The sequence below is a fragment of the Cheilinus undulatus genome, linkage group 15 (genome assembly GCF_018320785.1).
Source record: "Cheilinus undulatus linkage group 15, ASM1832078v1, whole genome shotgun sequence".
Taxonomy (NCBI): Eukaryota; Metazoa; Chordata; class Actinopteri; order Labriformes; family Labridae; genus Cheilinus; species Cheilinus undulatus.
In genome coordinates, this window is record NC_054879.1 from 10,458,154 (window position 1) to 10,478,590 (window position 20,437).

The 20,437-nt window shown below is 39.1% G+C and overlaps 1 protein-coding gene across 17 annotated transcripts in view; it reads right to left on the reverse strand.

Moving 5' to 3' along the window:
• Positions 1-20,437, reverse strand: part of LOC121522712 (obscurin-like protein 1) — a 54,881-nt gene that overhangs the window by 21,905 nt on the left and 12,539 nt on the right. For 6 of the 17 annotated variants that reach the window (XM_041807333.1, XM_041807332.1, XM_041807331.1 and 3 more), the window contains 17 exons: positions 18,009-18,284; positions 14,995-15,270; positions 14,050-14,328; positions 13,596-13,871; positions 13,142-13,417; positions 10,569-10,829; positions 9,845-10,120; positions 9,472-9,744; positions 7,551-7,826; positions 7,195-7,470; positions 6,683-6,958; positions 6,328-6,603; positions 5,961-6,230; positions 5,591-5,857; positions 4,068-4,337; positions 3,337-3,603; positions 835-1,101 (listed from right to left, as the gene is read on the reverse strand). In XM_041807333.1, coding sequence (XP_041663267.1) covers positions 835-1,101; positions 3,337-3,603; positions 4,068-4,337; positions 5,591-5,857; positions 5,961-6,230; positions 6,328-6,603; positions 6,683-6,958; positions 7,195-7,470; positions 7,551-7,826; positions 9,472-9,744; positions 9,845-10,120; positions 10,569-10,829; positions 13,142-13,417; positions 13,596-13,871; positions 14,050-14,328; positions 14,995-15,270; positions 18,009-18,284 — 4,638 coding nt within the window. Of the gene's footprint in view, positions 1-834; positions 1,102-3,336; positions 3,604-4,067; positions 4,338-5,590; positions 5,858-5,960; positions 6,231-6,327; positions 6,604-6,682; positions 6,959-7,194; positions 7,471-7,550; positions 7,827-9,471; positions 9,745-9,844; positions 10,121-10,568; positions 10,830-13,141; positions 13,418-13,595; positions 13,872-14,049; positions 14,329-14,994; positions 15,271-18,008; positions 18,285-18,732; positions 20,104-20,437 lie in introns of all 17 variants that reach the window. The other 11 variants (XM_041807316.1, XM_041807322.1, XM_041807325.1 and 8 more) reach the window with 8 other exon arrangements.

Here is a 20,437-nt window from a genome sequence, read left to right on the forward strand (position 1 = left end):
AACAGAGAGAAAAATAAGAATGGGTGACTTTGGGGTAAAAACTATTGTACCACATTGCTTGCATGCTGTCAGGATACTACAATAGAAATCAGTGTAATTAAGCTTGCTCACATTTGCATGTAATGGTGTGATACCTCCATCAGTAGAGCTTCATGCAGCGTTTGTGTCCCTTGCATGTAGACCAGTGGTGTTGCTGCTGTCACAGATACAACAGGATGATGCTTGAGGCTGATGCTCAGTCACAGATTTGAAATAAGTGTTTATCCGCTATATTCCTTTTGTCAGACCCTCTTTTGTCAGGCTAGTCCCCAAGGACACATGTGACTGTCTGAGCTGGGGATCAAACCCCTGACCTTTAGATTCAGAGATGACTGATTCTACCTACTGATCCACACTCACACCCAGTTGGCTTGTTAGAGCCATTATATGCATTGAAATAATCTCTTTTGATTGATCTAGAAACAGTTTAAGAGGTGGAGTTGAGGCCTTTAGCCATTTGGTAAATAGCTACAATATGCATTTTCCAGGCAGCTCACCTATGATTTGAATTCTGCAAATATCTGCATGACACCTTGCCTTAACAGATGAATAATTAACTGTTTATTTTCAAACAGCCTGCAGTATGTTTCTGCTGATAAGAATGGGAATTCATATATGACCTTTCCTTGGTTTTTAGAGCCAACCTAAAATGGACACTTGAAGAACTGCTAGAACTGCCAGTTGATTTACAATGATCTTATGGAGAACAGCTTTTATATTGCTACAAAGAAGGAACCAAATACCCGTTCCTGTATTTCTGAACATCATCCAAAGCTGTTTCTCTAAATAACTTACCCTTCACAACAAGCCTTGCAGATGTCTTCAGGTTCTCCACACAGAACATAAAAGTCCCAGTGTCTTCTACTGAAAGGTTGGAGATGGTGAGGCTGTGGACTGGTCCTTTGGCACTCATGCGGAAGTGATTTGTGGGCTTTAGTTTTATTCCGTTTCTTGTCCAGGTACCTGGGACATTCGGATGGGAGAGCTCCACTTCAAATGAGGCTGTTTCTCTCTCAGTGGTTTTAATGTCAGTCAGCCCTCTCTTGATGGTGATTTTTCGAGCTGCAAAAAAATGTGAGAACTGTGTCATTAGTCTAATCTCAATAGTCAACCAGCAACATGCAGCGTAATGGCTGTGTTGTGTTAGTACTTCTTACTAAAGATCAAAGTAATAGTTTAATAAAGGTAACGTTTAAAGATTGGCCCCAGTCATGAATATTTTCATCTGACTACTAAGTCCTTGGCACATGGAGTTGATCTTTATCATCTGAAATTTCCAAATTGAAATGTTGCTAAGATTTGCACACTGACCCTAAAACGTTTATCTGACATTTCAACAGATTGTTTTTTCACATCTGTCCAAGCCATTTAAATGAGTGATAGACTATTGGGAGCAGTGGCTGCTGCTCCTTTCTCTCTTAATCTTTCCCTGGTGCTGAAACTTCACTTTAAACACCAAACTTTGTGGATAACAATCATTAAAAAGGCTACTTTTTCACATAGGGCCAGATAGATTTGGATCCCCCCCCCCTTACAGAATTAAGTAATCATTCAGACACTGCATTTTGTATTTACTTGGGTTGTCTTTGTGAAATATAAAAATTGGTTTGATGATCCGAAACATTTATGTGTGATTAAAAATGCAAAAAGTCAGGAATCAGAAAGGGGGAAAATAGTTTTTCCACTGCACTGTATGCCTGCATAAATGCATCCAGTGTTTCCTTTTTCTTTTTCAAGGACTGAAAGAGCCACAAAATCATCTTCAGGTTTTCTTTTTCAGAAGACCATTTACCTTGTACTGCCAAATTTCACAATTAAAAATAAACCAGTTGGTCTAAATTTTCAAGGTTTGAGTGCATGAAAAAAAAAAGAAAAATCTGATTATGGAACCAAAGAGTGCAACAAAGCTAATAAGACAAGCGGGCAACTGCACAGAAGAAATGTATAGAACCATATAAACCATATCCATATAATAAATATTGTCTTATACTATATCTAGTTTGAAAATGTATCAGTAACTTTGAAAAACCTGATATATTACCCAGCCCTAAAAACCAAGTTAAGTCTGAAGTCTCTGATGGGCAAGTCCAAGTCTGAAGTTACGTAGATCTGTGTGTGTGAGCATGCACACCTCCCAGTCCCTCTAGGACAAAAAAAAAAAAAAAAATCTACCTTGTGATGAAAAACAATTTCTTGCACGGCTCAATTTTTGTGTAGCACATGCAACATATTTGACACTGTACAGTTTAGGGTCAGTCAGGAGTGGATGGTCCCAGTGTTTTCTTTTTCAAAGAGGGAAAAACATCTTTACAGTAATTTTTGCAATAAACACATTAAATCAGTTTTTTATTAATTCAAGTGGCTGGAAAACACATCTGAAAACAGACTCGGTGCAAAGACCTTTACACTGGTAGACACAGTGTCCAGACTCTGTTGCAGAATAGACTTGGACTGTGTAACGTGAACAGCAGTCCGCAGCTTAACAATACATGCTGGCACACATCGACAAGCTGATATTTTAGTCATTCGAGTACGAGGCTTTACACAAAAGCCACATCTGAAACTGCCAACATTTTTCACTTATTCTAACACAGACGAACATTCCCTGTGGAAAAAAGGAGTGTTTATTTTGGAGACCTGATGACAACAACCTTAGTGTGGAAGGCCAGGGTATAATTTTAGATGCAATGAGAGGAGATCCAAATTCATAGGAGGTGCCAACAGCAGCTTGAAGTCCTGACTGTCCCCTTCCCACCCACACTAGTGTTGAAAGAACAGCCTTTAATTCAGCCATTGGACAGTGGATCATAGGACGAGGAAATATAAGTAGCCTCTACTAAGAAAAACAAGCATAAGTACATCTTAATCACTACAAGATGTTGCTTTTATAGTGTGTTAAGCTTCTCAGTTTGAGAGTTTAAGTGGTCAGCTTTCCTGTGAAATTGAAATTTTGGTTATTGAAGAGAAGTATTTAGCTATTTATGAGAAATTTCCCTTCTGAACTTGAGCAGGATTTGTTCCTGGCATCAGACATCATAAGGACTTTATAGACCTTGTGTCAACACAGAAACCCTGCTCTGAAAGTCTGCTTGGGCTGTAAGGCTATCACCTGTTGGTTGCCATCATGTTCCAGTACAAGTGCCACCCCGGTCCCCAGTCACTCAAATTACTCTTACTCAGTTAATTGAGCTTTGCCTTCACATGAAGAAGCAATGAAGGGAGCACAAGAGGTGGAGTGGTCGGCAACGGCGGTAAACAAACAGCAACAGGGCATAGTGAGAACACGTGCACACTCACGTTCCACTGTGAGCTGGGCTTGCGTGCGGTCATGGAGGGTTTCACAGCTGTAGGTGCCCCGGTCAGACATGGCCAATGTATGGATGTGGAGGCTGTGTTTTCGGCCCTTGTGTTTCAGTGTGTACTTTGCTCCCGGGTGGATCAGCACCCCTTGCCTCATCCATTGCACCTCTCCAGAATCCACGCTCACCTCCACCTCTAGACTTGCCTCGCTGTACTCTTCGGCTACAACTGGGGCCATTGTCTTGGTGAACAGCACCTGTTGCTCTGAAATGAATTCAGGAGAACTTCATAAGGTCAGTGTTCCAGTAACTGAAGATTTACAAAGTGGCAGGACAAGTTCAAGCACAGCAAGCAAGTGAAAAAGTCTAAGGAGACTTGGCCCCCTGCTGTGTCACACCAAAACCACAGAGCCACTTGTCTCTGTCAGTTAGTAGAGGAATCCTAACAGGGGAAGCAGCCAAGCTCTCAGTGTTGACAGCTTCTCTTCAAAACTAGTCTTATCTTGAAGAGTCTACCATAATGTTTGCTTATGCTTCACAGTTATTAATACGAGTCTCTTGTATTAATGCTCACATTCACACCAGTATTGCTGAAATAGCTCACAGTTTAAAATCCAGTGATAACTACCAGAGAAATAGGGGGTTATTGAATAGTAAATGGTTGTTAAATGCTGGAACTTGTGTTCATTAAGTATATTGAAAGTGTTTATGTAAGGGGCCACAGCTCACCTTGAACCTGGAGTTCTGCCTCTGATACCAACCCCTCGGCATCAGCTGTCACTCTGGCGCTATCTGAAACCATGCAGTTGTGGATGCAGAGCATGTGGCATAGTCCGTTGCTTGAAATGAGAGTGCGCTCATTCACAGCGACTTGCTTGCCATTTAGGCGCCACACCAACTGAGTGTCCTCTGGTGAAACCACACACTTAAATACTGCGTCTTCTCCCTCTCGGACAGTGATGTTACGAAGCTCCGCTATGAACTCAACAACACGGGGGGCTGAAGGCAAAGCAGTCAGCTGATTTAGATTTGCTTGACTTAACATCACTTTGCTACTTAGTGTTGTGCAATAGTATTCACACCCTCCCTGATTTCTATTTTTTTGTATGTTTGTCACACATAATGTTCAGATCATCAAACAAATTTTGATATTAGACAGAGATAGCCAGAGTAAATAAAATGCAGTTTTTAAATGATGATTTATTTTATTGAGGGGAAAAAAAAGCTATCTGAACTTACCTGGTCCTGCGTAGCCCTCTCATGAATTAACTGTGATTAACCACATTTTTGGAAAGCTAAGCTCAATTCACTATAGTAGCTTCACCCAGGCCTGATTACTGCCAGACCTGTTGAATCTAGAAATCCCTTAAATAGAGCCTTTCTCATAAAGTGAAGTAGGCTAAAAGATCTCAAAAAGCAACACATCATAGTGCCATCCAAAGAAATTCAAGAACAAATGAGAAACAAAGTCAGTGACATCTATCAGTCTGGAAAGGGAACCACAGTGAGAGCCATTAGCTTGGTTATCTTTGTCTAATATTAACACTAGAACTGCCGTGGATCTCTATATACCTAAAGCAGCCAACGGGTCAAATCGACCTGTCATTAAAGTGCCTTGATTTTCATAAATAGCACTGACTGTTAGTAAACCACTGACATTGAACAGCTTATTAACTACAGATAGAAAACTAGATAACTGTTGGAAGAGGATCTGTCACATAGAAAGCTGCTTTGGGCTGATTGCTAATCCCCAAACTTCCTCATCACCGTATTCCGTAGTGCATGTTGAAGGTTGATCTATCGACTTCTGAGTAGGCGTAGCTGCAATAGAGAGAAGGTATTTCCATTGCACCATCTATTTATTGCCGTTGTGAAATAAAACAGTGGGAAAATCAAGGCTTTCTTATGGGGTAAATTTGACCTGCATGGTGGTTCAAGATATAAATGTCCATTAAAAAATTTGAGTTTAGGTAAAGATTGATTTTTACGACACCAGGTGCTATTTAGAAAAACTTATGGGAAAAGTCAAAGACTGACAGTCTTAAAAACTGTTACACATCAAGTAAGATACAATTAAAGAACAGCCTTGGGTAAATTTGACCCACTGGCAGTTCTAGTGTTAAAACTAGTTTGATGATCTCAAACATTTAAGTGTGACAAATATGGAAAAAAATAAGGAATCAGGAAGGGGGCAAATACTTCTCACAGCACTGTACATACCATAAATTTGTTCTGATTTTGAATTTACTTACTTTCTACAGTGACAGTGGCAGAGGTCTTGTCATCTGTAGATTCACAGGCATATTCTCCAGCGTCTTCATCCTGTAGCTGGTGGATGGTAAAGCTACGCTCACGCCCTTGTGCCCGTATTGTGTGCCGGCGGCTTGGAGGGATCTCATGGCCGCCTTTTAACCACTGAACATCTCCTTTGGGCTTATTGATTTCACAGCGTAATATAAGGCTACTGCCCTTTAAAGACGTTATGTTCTCCAGTGGTCTGATGAATTTCACTGGCATTTCTGATGTGTAGAAAATAAATATAATTTCAGAGATCATAATTTTGGGACGCACTTAAATAAAATGGAAATCGATGTGGCATTTTATTGGGTGTTAAGGTCTTACCTTTAACTAAAAGACTGAAATACATCTCATCTGTGTTTACGTCACAGACATATTCTCCAGAATCTGACAGCTGCAGAGGATTAATGGTGAGCTTGTGGGTATTACCCTCGCTGGAGATGTGAATGTTGTCCTCGTTCAGTAGTTGGCCATCTTTCAGCCACCGAACATTAGCTCTTTCACGGCTCACAATGGCACACAGTGTGACACTCTCATTCTCATAGGCTGAGATTTTATTACCTGTATTTTTATTCACAAACTTGACTGGTGGCTCTGAGGAAAATGACATTTAAAAAGAAAGTTGCTTTTGAATAGCATTAATGAAACGTTTACTATAAAAGTGAGATGCTTCAGAATCGTTGGATCTTACCTTGGACCTCGACAATTGTAATCAACTTGTCATCAATGGCATCACAAACATATTTTCCAGAGTCCGAGGGCTGAAGTCCAGAGAGGACAAGTTTCCTCACAACGTCATGGCTGTCAATTTTTATACGAGTGTCTTGTTTTAGTATCTCATCATTTCGTAACCACTGAACAGTGGCGTTTGGCCGAGACACCTCACACTCCAGAGTAAGGTCATCTCCTGCCACCAGAATATGATGCTCTGGGGTGCCTGAGTTTCCAATAATCTGCACTGGAGGCTCTGGACATAAAGACATAGCATTATTTTCCTTCTGAGTAGAGGAAGTACTGATTATGGCTTTGCTTAATAATATGATCACCTTTAACAGTGATATAGAAGACCATCTTATCATCCTTTGCATCACAGGTGTACTCTCCTGAGTCTTCCAGCCCAGCATTAAGGACAACCAGTGATCGGAAAACGCCTTGCTCCTCGCTACAGTATCGTTCAGTGTCATCGATTAATTGATTATCTTTGTACCAGCTGACAGAGGCATTGGATCTGGATAGCTCACAAACTAGAATTATGTCGTCCGACACTAAGAACTGCTTTTCTGTTTTTGCATCACTTTTGCCAACAATTTTTACAGGCAACTCTGAAAATGAACAACACAGAAATTCTGTTGAGAACAAAATCTTTTGTGTCCTTTAGATCATGTATCTATTATGTTTTGATCTTTGAATATACTAATCTGATCCAATAAAGTAACCTGGTTAATGATTTCTTGATATACAGGACTTATAAAAGACTCATAAAAAAATAGAACAGGATCCTCTTTGGATCATCCAATAAAACGTTAACTTATTCAAAATAAATTCTACAATAACCAACCTTGCACTTTTACTTGGAAATCCATCACATCATCCTTTGCATCGCAGACATATTGCCCAGCATCCTCGATTGTGAGTGAATGAATGGTCAGCTGTCGCAGGACACCGTCCTCGAGGATGGTGATATTTCTGGAGTCTTCCACTTCTTCCCCATTCTTCTTCCAGCTGACCTCTGCATTTGATCTGGAAACCTCACAGTCCAGAACTAGAGTCTCCCCAGCCACTTTCTCCACTCTACTTGCCATCTTCCTTGGACGTACAAAGCGGACAGGAGGCTCTGCAAAAGGGAACTTTGTGTTAGCGTTACCTAAACACTGACAAAGCTGAACTTTCTACAAAGCTTGCAGCTTTCTTAACCTGCTATGTTGACAAAGAAAGTCACAGAGTCATCTGCTGTATCACAGACGTATTCAGCTGAATCTTTGACGGTAGTTTCAGGTATTATAAGTCTTCTGTAGACACCATCCACCTCCAGAATAAGGTTGTCATTCTCCTCCACTTCTAGTCCGTCTCGATACCAGCGCACCACTGCATTAGGCCGGGAGATCTCGCAGCTCAGTACCATCCTCTCAGACGTCTGCTGGCACAGCTCCATTTGGGACTGACTTGGGGACACAATCCGCACTGGAGGTTCTGCACAGAGATGTTTATTGTTTGTTTATTGGGATCCTCATTAGCATTGACACATGGCCGCAGCTATTCTTCCTGGGGTCCAGAACATGTTAAAATACAGTTAAGCCATCACTCAGCAGATCAATAATAAAGGAAATCTACCTTTTTCATAACTTTACCTTAGGTTAATACACCCACAGTACCTTTGCATACATCTTTGATTCTGGATGAACAAGACTAAGGCTGGGCAATTAATCAAAAATTAGATTAAATCACAATATGGGCTGCTGCAATTTTCAAATCGTAGAAGGTGCAATATTTCTTTGACCTGAAATTTCTGTCAAAATACCAGTTTATAACTTTTTTTGTGCAGCAGAGATGTGCATTACATGATTATTAAATCACTCAGGTCCCCTTTTTTTTTTTTTTTTTTTTTTAGAAAAGTCGGCAAAAATCCTACTTTCTTCATTTTTATACTTTTTTCTTAATATGAAAATAACTAAACAACAATTCATATCCAGTTAGCAATACAAGTCAAAATCATCACAGTTAGGTATTTTTTCAAAATTGTTCTGCCCTTGTTTAGTCTAATAGTGTGTTGGTTGTAATATAGAATGATTTATTGCTTGTATTTGCTGGAAAATACATTACATGAGGAACTTCAGGAATAATCACATTTTAAATCGCAATTGCAATATTGGGTAAAAAATCGCAATTCGATTATTTTCCCAAATTGCTCAGCCCTAAACAGGACCTTACCTTACAATGAAAGTTATGACAGTTCCATGAATTTTGAAGTTTAAAAATTATTATCATTATTAGGGTTTTATACCTTTATTTAGAGGGAAAGAAGCCACTGGCCAGATTGAGCCTAGGCCACCAAGTTCATGGACAACAGCCCCTAGACGTGGGGTGCATGGGCGTAACCAGAAGGCTACCAGGTTCCCAATAACTTTCAAGGTTTATTAATTGTGACGCTTCATCTTAGAAATTCTCTCCAATGTTCAAATATTTGAAATGAACGAAGAATACCCAATTTAAGTTGGGATTGCCCAGGGATGCAGGGTAAAAGAGCATCTTGTACTGCTACATTGTTTGAGAAAACTGACACAAAACTTAAGTAGAAAAAGCTATGAAGACAATAGGTATTAGCTTGGGTGACAACTGATTAATCTCTGAAAGAATATCCTTAAGTAAAGACAGAATTAGAATGTGACAGGCAAGACCCTTGGTTCTAGAGATGTTTTGTTTTTGTAAGTCACAGTTGTATCGACCTACCACATTAAAACAACCAACACTGAGGCCTAGGTGGAACTGACACAGGGAGTTATGGCATCTCTTCCGTTGTCCGGCTGCTACTGTGTTGCTCTGTGCTGTTTCTCATGTTGACAGAGCTATTGTTGAATTGTTTTTTTTTTCCTTAAAATTTTAAGGTGCAATTTTTCTTTTGCCACAAAAGTACTGCCCCTTGATGCTGATTGGTCTAACTGGGCCCAAACTGTTATCCATCTCTGCAACAAAACTCTCTTCATTAAGTGTGGCTACAAAGAGCTATGGATAGTTTGTGCAAACTTTTTTTTTTAAATAGTGATGGCTTAAGCACAATTTACTGTACTTTTTCTAAAAACTTAAGAATGTATTTTTACTGAATAGTATGGTGGATTACCTGTAATACTTAGATGAAAGAATATGGAATCATCGGCTGTATCACAGACATACTCTCCAGAATCCTCAACCCCACTAGAAAGAATCTTCAGTCGTCGATATGGACCTTCAACCTTGAGTTTTATGTTCTCACTCTCTTGCAGCTTTTGACCATCTTTGTACCAGCTGACAGCTCCATTTTGTCGAGACAACTCACAGCTCAGAATGATTTCTTCAGGAACATGGCGGTCCAGATGGACATCCTCCTTAGGATAAGTAATCATGACTGGAGGCTCTATGGAAGAAGAGCATAATCCCTCCATTTTTTCCATGGATTCTTCATATTTTAAACAAGGTATGTTACATTTTTGGGTGTTTAGATGCTGTTTTCTTACCTCGCACAGTCACCTTGAACAGTAAAACATTATCACCAGCCCGACATGTGTAGGTGCCTGTGTCAGACAGTTGGGCTGAATGTATTGTGATATCCCGTTTGGTGCCTTCAGCATCGATGGTGATATTACTGCTCGAGTGAATTTCAATCCCATCTTTGTACCACTGGACAGCACCATCAGCCCTGGATACTTCACAACACAGAACAAGCTCTTCCTGTTCCACAACACTCTTGTAGAGTTCTTCCTCTGGGATTTCAGCAAATGTCACCGGTGGTGCTGCAGAAAACATGGAAAAAGAAAGTAAGTTGTTGCTTGAAAATTATTGTTTTGACTCATACATGCAGAAGCTGCAGGGACAGTTTGTCAAAGCTTAGAAAAGCCCTGCTATCGAGGTGAGAACTCCTCATGGTTGTTATAAAATAAGTGTTTGTTAATTTTCTATGAAGCAAAGGTGAAATTGAAGCAGTGCACCAAGGCAACACATTAACTATTGGTGTGTTTAATGCAGCAGAGTCATCAGAACAAGCTAGCTCTTCAACACTGGCCTGAAATGTTAAGAATGTGTATAAAAAAATTGTATTAAAATTGGTTATTCATCAGGAAATGGGCTATTAAGATATGATGATGATCAGGTTTTGATTCCCTCTAAGGTATTAGAGGTCTCAAAGGTGAATATGGAACAACAATGATTACATCTCATCAAGAAAAAAGCTTAGCATATCACCTTTCACCTCCACTTGGAAATCGTTGAAATCTGATTCATCATCAGTTTTACAACTGTTCTCTCCAGAGCATGAAGATATGGAGGATTTCTTAACTTCTGTCCTCTTAATTCCCTCAGACTCAGTGTTTATTCCTGATTTTGGCAATGGTTTTATCCCATCCTCATAGCAGCAGGTCTGGGCTCTGGGGTCTGAGCTCTCATACTGATGTTTGATCAAGCTGCCTGCTTCCACAGACGTGCTCCTTTCAGCCTCTGGAACAGCTGAGAATCAAACCGGTGCTATAGGAATTTCAGTTCATTGAACAGTAACCAGATAGTAATCAGATCTGCTGTGCTCTGTTATGTGACATACTTGGATTCAAAGGTGATAGGACATTAATTCTAGCTTTCAGACTGGGAAAATGGTGTTAACACTGTTTGGCATAATAGCAGTACAAACATTTTGTGCGACAACAGGCATACATTTAAACACTGCTGGTGCATGGACTCACATACAGCCGCTGAAGCAGTATAGTAACCATTATTTCACATTCCAAGTGATGACTTTAACATTGAAACTATTGCTGTTTGCAGCAGTTTAAATGGGAAAAAAAACTGTTAAAAGCGTTGCTTATATCCAAGAGTGTGTTTAAGGTACAACTTTGGATTTGTTTTACAGAACAAACACATTTAAAGCCCGTCGAGGTCAGGAAGTTTGCAGCATTTTGAAAATAATGCTTGATACGTTTTGATTACAGTGGCAAGCAGTCATGTGCTCAGTATTGGACCCCTGAACTGAACTGTTGAACACCATAATTTTTTATCCAGTAGTAAAAGCAACATTTAAAGTTGTTGCAAATAGAGATGAAAAAAAACATAGATTTTGATGCCACAATTATAGTCTAAGAATTAATCTTGATTTCATGATATTCACGTTTTTTTTTTTTTGCACTAAATTCAGATTTTAAAATCACATGAACTTTCCAAAGAAATGTAAATGTTTTATTGCTGCCTTTTTTTTTTTTTTTTGTTTAAACAGAAGGTGCATAATGATGAATAATCCAGGAAAAAATGCTGAATAAATTTGACTAAAGTGTTACAGTCTGTTGACTTCACCTATTTCTTTAGTGGATGAAACTGTTTGCTGCTTGGTACCTCTGCCATAGTTAAGCCTGTGTAGCATCACCTAAGAAGCTGTGCTGCTAAAGCTCCACAGCTGGTGTCACATTGTTTTCGTTCTGTGCAGGCTGTGCCAAAAATAGCGTTCCACCCCCTAATCTGAGAGGGAGAACAGAAATCCAAGGTGTTGTGGAACCTTAAGGATTAATTAACTGTGGCATTTTAAAGTTGTTAAAGTTAAACATGAGATCGCTTCATCCCTGGTTGCAAAAATGTTGAGAAGAGTCTGGCTGCAGACTGCAGATCTCAAACACCCGTCTTACAATCCACTGCTGTGAGACATAATCTCCGTTAGGACTGAAGGGACTTAATTTGCAGGTACAAGGTGTATCCTGTTTAAGTTAAGGCAAGTAATGGCTCGCTTTAGCTACATAGCCAAAGCTAACACAGCTCATTAGCTTTGAAGTTAGCATTACTATGTAGGCCAGTGTTCTCGTCAGCTTTAGCTATGTTAGTCATGTCACAGAGTTTTCCTGGAGGACAGGAAGCATTTAAGCATTTTGTCATTAAGTTCAATCTAATTTAATTTTGAACGTTTTTGCATGTATTTCTGTCTAGACAGTAGTGGGGTCTGACAGCAGTGGTCTGCAGAGCAGGAATCTGAGAGAGGTGGTCTGAAGTCTGACTGTCAGGAACATGTAAGCAAATATTTTAACTTCTATACACCAAGCCAAATTGAGGCAATTTGAGTATTTATTTGCAAGTGTTCTCTGCCATTATAATTTTAACTCCATTTTGGTCTCCACCATCTCCTTTATAAATCAATCTGTATTTGTATAGAGCGAATTCATCGCAAAATTTACAGACACAGCAACTCTAAATGGTACTCTTTGTTATAAACCCTGTCCACAATGACGCAGTGAGCTTTGCTGTGCTAGTATTTATAACTGATTGTAATTCAATCTTAGTTAATGTTTGCCATTTTAATACTGACAACCTCAGAGCAGACGAAGCCTTCGGCCTTCCTGAAGTTGCCTTCTTTAGATTTCCAGATGCAATACAGTGTTATAATGAGTTAAAAATGTAATGAAACATTCTCTAAAGCAGAAAGGAACAGCAGAAGGGCCATAATTGTTAACCTTTGCTGTTGGAAATAGTTTGACTTGCTTTGTATGTAGAAATATTGATAAAAGTCATAATAATATGTGTTGATAAAGTAAAATAAAGGCTCCAAAAACAATCAACTTTGTGCCACTTTTGGTCTGAAAGGGGTCTTAATTGCTGCACATCACTAGCAATACTTCCTTAAATCATATTTAATTAAAGGTCTATACAGTATGCTCAGCATTGCAACACCAAAATAATAATGCTGAGGATTAGTTCACAATAATTTAGAATAATATTTGATGCTGTTGTAGTAGCCAAGCCATAACAAGAAAACTTTAATCTGACAAAGCTCAAAATACTTAGATCACCTGCAACATCCACCTTGAATTCTATACGGTCATCTGCAGCCTCACAGCTGTACGCCCCGGCATGTCTGACTTCTGCTGATTTTATAACCAGCGCTCTCAGTTTTTCTTTAGATTGGATTTCATATTCACTTTCTGGAGGTAGCTGTTCTCCATCCTTGTGCCAATAGACCTGGGCAGTTGGCTCTGAGACTTCACACTGAAGCTTAATCGGGCAGCCTGCTTCGACAAATTTGTTTCTTGCAATCTCTGGAAGAGTGGAAAACCTTACAGGAGTAGCTGTGGGGTGTCACAAGATACTCTAATGTCAGAACACCAGATAGTGCTGTGCACACTATATATTTTTGTTTGTGTTATTATGTGCATTTTAAACATATATGGATTTTAATACAGTATTAAAAATCTAAACTGGTATAAGGATGGGTGAGGGGGATGAAGAACATGCTTTAATGTTCACCTTCAACGTCCACATGGAATGTCACAACATCATCAGCCAGGCTACAGCTGTAGAGGCCAGAGTCAGAGACCTTTGCGGAGTGAATTATTAATTTTCTCACACTGCCGTCCCTTTTCATATCGAGTCCAGTTTTGCAAAAAAGCTCCTCCTCATCTTTAAACCAGGACACTTGTGAAGCAGAGTCTGAGACCTCACACTGCAGGATAATTGGACAACCAATAGAAACCATCCTGTGTTTTTCTGACAGTGAGACTGGCATGATCTTTGGTGATCGGCCTAAGAGAGAGGAATAAAAGTGGTTCTCGATGAAGACAAACTCACTGACAGTGGACAAAACACAAGCTGGGACAGTCGCTCCACGTTCTCACAAACAAAAACAAAGACCATCACTCACAGCACAGAGTAAGAAGAACGTATGTTCAGGAGATTATAAGAATAGAAGATGGAATATCACCTTTTACTTCCACTTTAAATGTGACGGTATCATCTGATGTGGAGCATTCATAGGTGCCACCATGCATTTTTTCAGCTGACTGGATCAGTAGTGTCCTTGTTAGACCATCTGCCTGTGTTTCCATATCGTTTTGTGGTAGGAGCTTCATTCCATCCTTGTACCATTCGACATGAGCAGAAGGATCGTGAGACAGTTCACAGCTGAGGACAATGGGAAAGCCGTCTTCCACAGACACGTTTCTGATACTCTCTGGGAGCTCTGAGAACTTCACAGGTAGTGCTATAGGTTTCAAATGTTATAAAAGAGTGTCTGAATAAACTTCATACATGTAATTAAAGTCCAGCCTACTGCATAATCAGTTTGAAGAGTTTTAGAACAAAACATGACACAAAAACAAACAAGCGGTGTCAGAAGGACAAAATATCACTATAGAGGGTTAAAGAGCAAGAATCAAGAAGTTAATCCATAGATGTTGTGCACCAACATTAAGAAGCTTGACAGAAGTGTTGGTTTATGACAGAGAAGCTTTTTTTAGTTAGTGCCTTAATGACACATAAGACCCATTTATTACATGACCAAAACATTAGTCATGCATCTTATGAAGCTGCATAGTGAAGCTGCATGTTCAGCACAGTACTGTGAGGAAAGATGTCCAGAATTTTGAATTTTGCTCTGAAAAACTTAAAAAATTATCAAAGCATGTGGTAGTTTTTCTTTACACTGGCATATCTTAGCAAAATTTAAAAAGAACAATCAATTTTGTTTTTAATTAAATTGCCTGGTTAACAATTCTTATCTAAGGGTGAATTTTTTAGATTACTTCACCAAACTGGCTCAGAGGATTTCCTTTTTGTTTAGTGATTAGACAAAGAGGACTTGATCATCCAATATTATAGTTAGTTGGCAGTGCAAGGCAGTGAAAGCTCTACAGCTTCTAAGCATCACCTTTTACTTCCACAGCAAACTGGATATCATCATCCTTTGACTCACAACGGTATATGCCAGTGTGAGCTTGCTCTGCTGACGGGACTACTAGACTCCTCAAATTTCCCTCTGACTGGATGTCTACTCCACTTTGAGGTAGGAGCTCTGTTCCATCCTTGTACCAACTGACATGTCCTGCCGGGTCTGAGAGCTCACACTGCAGGGCAATGGGACAGCCCGCCATGACCGTCTGTTTCTGGTCAGCTTCAGATAAAGCTGAAAACATCAGAGGAGGAGCTACAAGATTGAATGTGAAACAGAATTTGTCAGTTTTTGTACCAAAAACATGAAAATCAGATAAAAAGTTGAAGTTGAAATGAAAGCCCTGGCAAAGACTCAACTGTTGATTTAAATACACAATTTACTGTTGCTAGAAATTTAAAAATGCTGCAGAGAGAAACTCAGTAACTTAGGATTGCAACTTAATTCAATCAACTGTATAGGAGCCATGAGGAAAAAGTTTAAAGTAGTTATACCCCTTTTAAAATATAGTAGTTAAACAACAAGGTATGTCCTGACCAGGATTTTTGCAGAGATTTTTTTAACGCTATAATCTATTTAAAACTTCAGTTCATCAAGTGCAGTCATGATTGCTAGTGCACCATCGCCTTCCTGATGTAACTGAAAATAAGCACCCTGTTCATTGTGTATTGCAAATTGCTGGTTTGGTTCCCAAAGTGAGTTGGGATACATGGGGATGCAGATCAAAGCAAGACAGTCTGGCTGCAGACTGTACATCTCTGACGGCCATCCTCACGGACCGTTCATCTGAGACAACATATACCTATATTAGATTTTTTTTAATTTTTTTTTTTAGATTCAACTTTATTCATAAACAAAGTCTGGCACTTGCATTCATGGAAATAACAACATTGCAACAATTACAGACTAAGCATCATTTCATAAATAAAAGAGAAAATTATCAGATGTCTAATTGGGTATTAAATTATGTCTAATTATGTCTGTTTTAGAAGTAGTTATGCTGATGGTGGCATGTTTTATCTTCATTAACAAAGCTGCGCTAGATGTAATACATGTTACTACATCAGCCAGTGTAGCTTAGTTAGCTTTGGCAATGCGAGCTTTAGCAAATGTAGCTTCAGCTGACATAGCTATGTACGTAGCTATGTAGCTAATGTAGCTATTGTGCCTGCATTGTGAGCATGACTACGTAGCTATGTTAGCTACGTAACTCTGTTATCTATGTAGCTTATGGAGCTATGTAAGCTATGCTGGCTGTATTGGAATGTTTGGTAACAGTTTCTTTGAGCCGACCTATTATAATTAGGAATGTCCGATATTGGCTTTTTTACCGATAACCGATAACCGATATTGTCCAACTCTTAATTCCCGATACCGATATAAACAGATACTGATAATATGTGGGGTTTTTTCCACCAAAACTACTGTAAGGTAAAAACATCACATTTACCCTGTTGTGAAATTAACACATTAGGCCTAATTTAGTCACTTTATTGTGATGCCCCACTGGATGCATTCATAAATGTAACAACAAGGCTTTCAAATGCAAACATTTGATTTCCCTGTGCAAAAATGAGAAACAACTTCAACTTAAGTCATGGAGAAAAGTGCCAACATGGCACTGCCATATTTATTTTAAAAGACAAGTGCTTCTTTTTTCTTATTTTTTTACATGCTTCAAACAACAGCTTGGATCATGCTCTCCCTGAGATAATCCTGACAATACCCGGCCACTACAACTAGGGCAAAATACTTAGTTTGGACTTCTTCACAAATGGCAAAAGTACAACAAAAACATTGAAGGCAAACAGCTTCAGTCCAGACTAGAGTAGTACTAGTAATTGTAAACAAAGGAGTAAAAATGTTGGCTGATCTAAACTCAGGGTAAAAGTTTTTTGAAAGAATTTTTTTTTTTTTTTTTTTTTTATGAAAATTCGATACCGATAATTTCAGATAATACATTTTTATGCTATTATTGGCCGATAATATCGGGAGGCTGATAATATCGTACATCCCTAATTATAATGTAACATAAATGTTCTTATAATGAACATTTGGCTGTTTACTTTGCTTTATTAAACATTTCCTAATAAGGTTTTGCAAGTCAAGTTTTAAACTTCTAACACTTGGTATGGTTACCCTTACCTTAACCTTAAACAGAAGTTTAATCTGATGTTATTTAAAAACTTCTATCATGTTTTTCCTTTCTGACAGAGACAGCGTCTAAGATGAATGGTCTGTGAGTGTCTGTCAGAGATGTATGGTCTGCAGACACCCCTCTCAGCAGAAGAGAGGTATGACTTTTCAACAGTTTTTCTCTCTCATTAGGTATTAATTGTACCTTTCAAGACTGGAGGCATATTAGTAAAGGGCTGTGGAGCCAAACTTAAATGTTCAACAAGATTTAGCAGAACATAACAGAATATATCTCCTTCGAAATTTTTTTCCTCTGGGAGACCCTCCAGACTGCATCATATATACCAGTATATGAGGTGAGGTTTTAACTTTGCTTATGTATTAAGTGATTGTAGTCTGTAATTACTTTAGTACACACAAATGGTGGGCTTTTGTAATGAAACCCTATACTTATGAGTTTTTTTACTAAACAAGATTAGCTAGTAACAAAATTTGTCATTACTGTAGAAATGTTATTTTTCAGATTGATTATAAAATCCATATGCATATGCATCTTACAGCACTACACAGATTTTATACTTAACTAAAATAGTTTATAGCAGATATTGCTTACAAGAGAAAAAAGTATTTGTTGATGGGATCAGACCAGTCTTATTTAGTTTTTAGTAAATGTTGCACTTGTGCATCCTCTTCAGGCAGTCCCTTGACAGTAAAGTGTAGTTATTTGAAAGGTAGATTGAATAGAATTTGTTGTTCATCGTTCATAAAACCACTATTGAATTTTTGAAGTAGGAGCCTTTGATAACTCTTTATTCTAAATAAAACTTTCTAAACAGACAACAAGTAGTCTTTTTCACCTTTAACATCCACATGAAACTGCATTGTATCATCTGTTGTCTTGCAGATGTAAATCCCTGCATGAGACATCATCGCTGACTGGATAGCCAGTTTTCTTACGGGACCTTCTGCCAGCATCTCTTGCCCATCTGCTTCATGTAGTTTTATTCCATCCTTGTGCCAAGTTACTTGAGCATTAGGATCTGATATCTCACATTGCAGGAATATGGGTTCACCAACTTCAACAGACTTGTTCCTCTCAGCCACACCAAGTGCTGTAATTCTCACAGGTGAAGCTGGGGATGTTTGAGGTAACACCAAGAGAAAATTGCATCACTATTACTGACTACAACAGAATTCATAATTTCAAACAACAGAAAAGCAAAATCACAAATCAAGATTAGTCATGCCAATAATTCTTAAGAGTTAAAGGAAATCCTATATAAGATCATATTTAAGTTATTAGTAATCTCACAGGGGCTATCTTTTGTTAGATTTGAGATAACTAGGCATTCAAGTTAGGATTTGAAGCTAATGTATTTTTTCTTTTCCCTATCTTTAATATTCCTAAGACCACCCAAGCTCAAAGATTTACTGAAGTAGTTTTAGTGTGAACAACATCAAGTGAGTAAATGTAGAAATTGTCAAAAACTCAAGGATTGCAAAGAGCAATCGCTTCATTTTACAAAATGTCAAGATTTTTCCTAACCATTTTTGTTTGATAATGCTAACCGTTTAAATCACCTTCAACAGCCACCTTATTTGCAGTGACATTGTCTCTCCAGTGACAGTCACATGTCCTTGATAGATAGATCTCCTCTGATTGGACAATAGATGCCTTCTTGACATAGTGAGGCTCTGCCAGCTGGGTGGATGAACTTTGCACAGAGTTAACTGTGCTTTCTACTTGGTATTCTCTGGTCGTCATGATGGGATGGCACTCTGCTCGGACTGTTTTGGCCTGTGTGGACTGCCACGGCATCTCTGAGGGTTTGGGTGGGGTTTGCTTTGGTTGATGGAGGTCGTCGTATCCGGTATATTCAGACTGTTTCCAGTTGTACTGTTCTCCATATTCGACAGTGTCTGCATCTTTAGAATTGCAAAAGTCTGATGTTTGCAGGGATGCAGGCATTGTGAAGTTGTCAGTCCTCTCTGACTGGACATTTGAGGTCTGTTGTGGTCTATTTAACTCCTCTGATTTTTCAGTTGCTGTCCATAAGGAGTCAATGGGTCCCTCTTGGGTACCTTTAGCTTGTAAACACTCAAGAAGATCTTCTGGCATAACAGCTGATATCTGTAGGGGGCAACAGAACTCATCCAATTGGACGAATCCTGTCTGTAAAGATTTGATACACTCCTCTGGTTGGACAGTGGCCTCTGGTTGGACAGTGGCAGTGTATGATGATATAAATGGCCCCTGTGATTGCATAGTTGAAGTATGTGAAGATATAGAGGGATCTCTCACCCCTGAATATGCAGTTTTGGGGAGATTACAATCTGATTTGACGGTGGAAATGTTTAGGTGGTTAGTAACGTGCTCTACCTGGGTAACTGTAGCTTGTTGGGGGTCATCTAGATCTGAGATGACTGCTGGTGTCTGTATTAACCTATGTAGCTCCTTTGGTTGGTCAGTCAAAGTCTTGATAGTAGATTCCTCTGATTCAAAAGTTGATGTTTTTTGAAATTCACAGAACTCATCTGTCTGGACTGCTGTCCGCAGAGAATTACCGAGCTCCTCAGGTAGAGGTTCTGCATGCTGTATATAGTAAATAAATTCCTCACCTTTGTATTCTGTGGGCTGGTCAGTGTGACAGAATCGGTCAGACTGCATTATTGATGGCTCTATGGGGTTATTAACTGGAGTTAGAGCATTGTTTATCTGTTGAATGTTTGAGGGTTCCTTTTGCTGTTCAGTTATAATCCAGTCATTTGTTTGGTTATAGGCTGACTGGGTAGTCGGTATATAGCTGGGACGCTCGTCACATGTCTTTGTATCTCCTGTCTTGCCGCCAGAGTTGCCAGTATGACATTTTGCAGACATGCTGTCAGTGCCAACAGGAGAAGCATCTTCAGATGACCTCTGCTCTTGGTCAGAAGAGAGCCTTGGCGTTGTCGCTATAAGCATTGTGATGTACACAGAGAAAGGTTTTCAGTGGTTGATGGTCTCAATAATTCTTCTCACAACAGAATTTCACATCAGTGTGGGTTAGCATGGAGTTATGGGATAATTCATTGCAAAGACAAACAAGAAGGTCGACCAGTATTGGTCTGAGATTGAACCTCTATGTTTTCCCCTTCAGCTGACTCCTAATATTGTTAAACCATCTTTACCGCCTGTATATGACCACCCTAATAAAGCCTAAGAAGTACAGCAATTTCCTTCTCTTTGATAAGAGTTCGTTGTCATTGCAACGATGAGATGTTCAGGGCAGCAATGTGAATGAGAGGA